Source organism: Daucus carota, chromosome 2 (genome assembly GCF_001625215.2).
Source record: "Daucus carota subsp. sativus chromosome 2, DH1 v3.0, whole genome shotgun sequence".
NCBI lineage: Eukaryota > Viridiplantae > Streptophyta > Magnoliopsida > Apiales > Apiaceae > Daucus > Daucus carota.
This window is the reverse complement of record NC_030382.2, coordinates 42,055,259-42,061,448: the sequence shown is the minus strand read 5'-3', so window position 1 is coordinate 42,061,448 and position 6,190 is coordinate 42,055,259. Positions and strand designations below refer to the sequence as shown.

The 6,190-nt window shown below is 32.5% G+C and overlaps 1 protein-coding gene across 1 annotated transcript; it reads left to right on the top strand.

Annotated features, from left to right (window-relative positions):
* The first annotated feature begins 5,331 nt into the window (after positions 1 to 5,331).
* On the top strand, positions 5,332 to 5,787 carry LOC108208473 (ethylene-responsive transcription factor ERF023). Its single transcript, XM_017379002.2, has one exon. It carries the CDS (start codon positions 5,332 to 5,334, stop codon positions 5,785 to 5,787), a length of 456 nt encoding a protein of 151 aa, XP_017234491.1.
* Positions 5,788 to 6,190: the final 403 nt, after the last annotated feature.

The following is a 6,190-nucleotide window of genomic DNA, read 5'->3' as shown; positions in this document are numbered from 1 at the left end:
TTAGTTAATTCTGATGCTTTGTTTAATTTTACAAGGGGCAACACGAGAGCGAGCTTCACTGCAAACTGAAAGCGTTGTTGATAAAATTTTCGTTGTGAAAATTGGACCGGAGAACAAAGTTTGAACATTGAAGCTTGACGATGAAGCGTCGAAGTCGGAACATCCACATGATTTGAAAGTGCCCATTTTTAACCAAAGAAGAATCAGTCATCAACTACTCCGTACAATTTTGTCATGGAAATTGGTTATTATTACAAGTCAATCATGTGACGCTTCATCAAAGAAGGTTGAAAGTTTAAAAAATATCTTGATTTGATGATAGGATTCCGTTTTGAAAAAATCTAGTACTCCCTCCGTCTCTAAAAGCTTTTCCCATTTGAAATGTGGGGACTGTTCATAACATGAGACAAATTACTAATATCTAATCTATAAAACTAAATATAATAATGAGTGATCTTGTTGCATTCGTATTTGTAAGTACTTTAATATAGTGAAGTTTTTATATTTAATATTAATACAGAATTAAAAATATTAATGATCGAAAATGTTTGTTGGCAAGCGTGACAAAGAGAAATGGGAAAAGTATTAAGAGACGGAGGGAGTAGTAATCACAATAATTATAAACTCACGTTATCACATAATAAAAAGACAAAATATTATAAATTTTAATAATAAAATAAATCGATATATGTTGCTCTCCGACTTAAAGGTCTTTTATGGACATTTTTATTTGCAAATCCTTTTATTTAATTTTATTGATGTTATAGGCAACAAAATATAAAAAAAACTGCTAGCAACAAAAATAATTTTTGTTGAGAAATTATTTTAAGTTTAATCATCATATTTCTACAAAAATATTATTTATATTTTACATTGAAACATCAAAATCTAATAGTATCTAGCAGTTATTCGTCTTGTACAAGAACATTTTTTCTAACACCATAATTACTGTATTTTGGACAACATTTTTTTTAAGAATTCAACTGTTTCGAAGTTTGAACGATACCTCCGAGAGCCTAAATATCACTCATAGTCAGGATTTCAAAAAACCGTCCGTTCAACGATCAAACAGCTGACTAACCGTAAAAAGATACTTTAATCGAGGCTGATATTTAAAATTTAATTAATTATCACATATTCTTCTAAAAACTAGTGTAAAAAACTTAAAATATATATTGATGCTATCTAAATATATTAATTAATTTTTATTATGCCGAAAGGTGACTCTAACCCCCCTGTTTTTTTTTATATGACACTTTGACTTTTGGCACACACTTTTAAGTGCTTTGACCGGGTAGTTAAAAATATTATTTTTAAATTTTTTTTTTCTGAATAAAAGTTTTGATCATGAGGACAGTTGAAGCCCAAGTTTTAACTAAGGAAATGCAAAAGTGAAAGTTGGGCCAAGTTACCAAGTCAGGGTCCAGTCTTGTTATAAGTTTTGCGTTATAAGCCTGATAAAACCTACGCCCAGTAAGCATAAATGCAAAAGTTATTTATTACTCCCTCCGTCCCTTTTTATCTGTCCATTTTGGAAAAAAGAACACATACCAAGGAATAATTGATTGTATAAACTTTTTCATTAAATAGCTCTAATTAATATCTTGAAAATGGTGGAATACCCCTACTTTATGTCTTGAAAACATGAATTCAACCAAGTTTTAAATAAGTCAAGTCTTGAAAATTGAAATTATGAAGATATATTTGAAAAACTATCATTAAATTAGTTTTGAAAGTATAAATGGACAGATAAATAGGGACAAATTTTTACTTCCAAAGTGGACAGATAAATAGGGACGGAGGGAGTAATGAATAATTTTGTTTGTTATTTTTAAAGTTCGAAGCTAGTCAAGGATTAGTCAATTTGACCAACAAAAATAGATTTGTGACAACTAAAATAGGACGGAGGGAGTATATAAATCTTATAAATATCTAAATCTAGAAATTTTTTATAAAAATATTGTTATTTTTTAACTTTTGGACAAAAATACAATTTTCCAGATAAAAATTGCAATGATATCATTATCTGGAATTTTTTGCAAAAAATATGAAATTTGCAATTAATGCTAGCAATCATAAATGTAATTCTACAAAAAATTATTATCTTGAAGAGCCAAATATCACAAAAGTAACAAGAAAATCAATCGAAACTCTATCATTTCCAGCTGGTCTGTCAAACAAATGCTATCATTTCCGTAATATCAAGCCGCTGTTTTTGCATAAATTGCTACTTCCTTGCACCTTGCTGCAAAACAAAAGAAAACATGGAAGCTGACTGTTGCATGCATGATGCAACACACACCCTTGAACCTCCTCTCTAAGCATAAGTATCCATAAGCACCATAAAATGTAGAGAACATTGCGCTTCAACCATAAAATCCAGTTAAATTATATTAATTTAATCAGCTATATACTTATTTCTCGACTAAACCACATGAATGTGACCGGTGACCGTCTCCGTAAAATATAATAAAAATAACCAAATTTTCAAAATCACAAATTAATGATCAGATAAAACTTTGGTATTTTAAAAGAATGACTTATACTGATTTGTAATATGAGAATTTTGTTATTATTTTGAAAGGTGAATATAAAATTTGACAATCATGTTAAAAAAATTTAACGAAAGCTAAAAGCATCTCTAGCAAATTAGCTATATGAGATCTTAAGCTATTATTTTAAGGAATATGCACAAAAATTCCCTCCAGCAGAGTCCATACTCATTCCTTAAATGTTAGGATCCAATTTCCATTTCTAATAAGTAGGGAATCCCTAACCCATTCCTCATTTCATTTTTAATGATTAAATATTCAACTCTCACCTTTTGCACACTCTTTCCCGCATATTTTTTGTTATCTTTTGGTTAAAAGAATTTGTATTTAATATTATAATAATAATAGAGAAGACAAATAGGGACCATTGTTGGAGTTTTCAATCAATATAGGATCCCTATTATTTAGAATTTAAATTATTTATTATATATTTGGGGAACCTCTTTATGAGACTGCTGGAGATATTCTAACAAACGTTATTATTTAAAAAAAAACCAAAATAAAAGCTGGGCATAAATTTACGATTTTGAATATTAAACCACCTTCTGGAAATCGGTACAAAACACAGCCACCTCCTTTTGAATTTACCCTTTATTTCTCACCCCTCTTGACACCCAATCAAAATAGATCTAGCTAGATCATTTTACTAGTACTACAAATAAATATATTATTTTATAGCGATTAGTGTTTCGGACACAAAATAACTATCAAATGTTCCACGATCCGCTCATCTCAGTAGCTAGCTGGAAGTCGTAAATAAAGGCCGGCCATAGAAATAAAAAACAAACAGAGAATTATCAATTTACCATGTGTTTTTAGCTTTCACCGTCCCACATACAAACCAATGATGCAGTGTTTTTCCAGATTTAGCCGAATGGTGTAGCACGAAACTGTTTGCACTTTTTTTAACTCTAAACGTGAAAGTTGATGCAGAGCATTACATATCTCCGCACAATCATATTTCATCAATACACCCAAGCAAACTAAAAGATCTTCTTTAGTTCTTCAAGATGCAAATAATTTAGGGCAGTACATCCAAATAAACGAAAAGATTTTTTTTAGAGAGGCAAACGAAAATATCTTTTTTAGTTCTTCAAGATACAAATAATTACGGTTTTTTTACGGTATGCTCGTGGGCACATACTAAGCATCAAATTTAATTTCATATATTCAACTTATTTTGATTGGCTATACTTATTAATAATGGTGGACTTTCATACATACGTAAAAGCTTCACCAATCAAAACAAGTTAAATACATTAAATTTAGTATTTAGCGTGTGCTCATGGACACGTAGTAGCTTATAAACTCATAATTTAAACCTACATTGATGCATGATTTATTATTCGACTTGCGGAGATGCATGTACAGAGCTGTACTCATTCGGAGTTTCGACATTCGAATCGATTTTGTCGATAAGGACCCGTCTTTATGAATGTAGAAGAAGAGGAATAAATGGTGTGTGCATTAGAAAGTAAGATTGAGTGAGACTTGATGAAAGGAGAGGAAATTATTGTTGGGTAAGTCCTGTAATATCAATTTCTTGGCCTAATGGAGTGGATTTAGATGAGCATGTTTGTTTATATTTGCGACAAAAGGGAATTTCATACGGCGCTTTAGAGTTCTGCTATAAATGGAAAAAGGATTGACCTCAAACTAGGAATGTTTCACAAGTAATTCATATGTTTACTTGTGTATACGAATGAGCTTCTGTGTGCATTCCTTTTGTTCTTTTGTACCAACAGGGCTCTAAATAATGAAACTGTACAGACTTTCCTCATAATGACTGGGAAATTAGATACATAAACATCCATATGCATATACATAGTTTGCAGAAGCACTTGCGACCTGCTCCCTCCGTCCTGAATCACTTTGAATGTCTTAGTAATAAAGAACCCTCTATTTATTCCATATATTTAAAATCATTCCGACTACACATTCATAATAACACAGTAGCTCTTATTTTCTGGTGAAATGGAATCAAATTATTTACTTTTCTAAAACATGCTAGTCTAAGAACCTTCTACATTTTAGGACGAGAATATAATTAAAATAGTTATCAAGGACAAGGTTACCAGGCATAAAATGAATGTTGCAACATATTTATTATGTTTTTTAAAAACGACGATAGACGACTGTTGCAGCATACTTGTCACACTTATTGAAAATAACAACTGATCTATTATATTTGTCATACTTATTGAAAATAACAACTAGACTATTATACTTATAATGTTTAGCAAGAGCTACGATTATATATTATATTTATCACGTTTATTAAGAAAAATAAGTATGTAACTCTTATACACGAATACATATTTATGTGCTATTTTTAGTCCACAGAATTAGGTGCAAACTTTATTTTTACCCGATAAAATTAGGCGCACACTGCATATAGTCATCACATTAATTGTATGAAGTTCAAATACATGAATTATATGATCACTTTCGGCTGTTTGAGTTATCACAACACTTCTCATTCATCTCAATTCTCAATATAATCAGTTAATCACCGCCATGACTTATCTGACTTCAGTGATACGGTAACTTTACTTTCACATATGGTAAAAGTATCTCATTCTTGAAACAATACACACGTAGACAACTATGTAACCAAAATAGCCCATATATAATGATCGATGCTGAAATATATAATTGATGTACTTAAAGTATATGGGTCCAAATATCGACATTATTGCACTGATTTTCCAGTGATACTGTCGCCAGTTATATATATGTACACGAGTGAGCAAGTGTTTAAAACATTTAAACAAAAAATATGAACTCTACAAAAGTTACCAGCAAAAATGTCTTGAAATCTCAGGGCAAGTGCGTCGAGAATTCTAGGCAATCGAATGGTTACAGAGGCGTGAGGCAGCGGCACTGGGGCAGATGGGTGTCGGAGATTCGGGAGCCGCGGAAAAAGAAGAGAATATGGCTAGGTTCTTTCAAGACGGCAGAAATGGCAGCAAGGGCTCATGATGTGGCTTGCTTTCATCTTCGAGGTGACAAGTCTCTGCTCAATTTTCCGCAAGAAATCGAGTTTTTGCCCCGGCCTTGCTCGTCGGACCCGAAAGACATTCGGGCGGCCTCTTGTCAGGCAGCTGGCTTAAGAACCGTGGGGATTGACAAGGAGGAGGGTAATGCAAGTGGTGATGATTTTTGGACAGAACTTGAATTGCCGGAGCTCTTAGATTTTGATATATTATTCAACGATGTCCTAGTCGTGCCTTAATGTATTGTCTGAAGCTCGGGTGAAACTAAGTGGAGGGCTGGAGGTATGAACAGATGGACGTTGTTTTCATGCAGGGAGTTAATGATTGATACGAGAATTTGCATCAACGTAGGCATGTGGGCTTTTTTGGCTACGTAACTCATGGCCACATATTTACATAAAAAAGTTGGATTCTCACCGTTGTTGTTTTATTGATGCATCGATCTTTTTAATTATTGATGTATGTGCAGTGTTTTTCATGAAAGAAAAAAGGTGATGATCTATGCACCTTCTTATTGAGTGCATTATAAGGCCGGTGAGCATTTATCAATGTATTGTTTCCCACTCTCAGAACCTTTAAGTGCCGGAATTGCCCGACTTAAATCTCTTGCAGTGGTCTTCAGAACCTATGTACTGTACTGTG

Excerpts from the sequence above, each read along its gene's own strand:
- LOC108208473 (XM_017379002.2), top strand. The coding sequence starts at position 5,332 with ATGAACTCTACAAAAGTTACCAGCAAAAATGTCTTGAAATCTCAGGGC.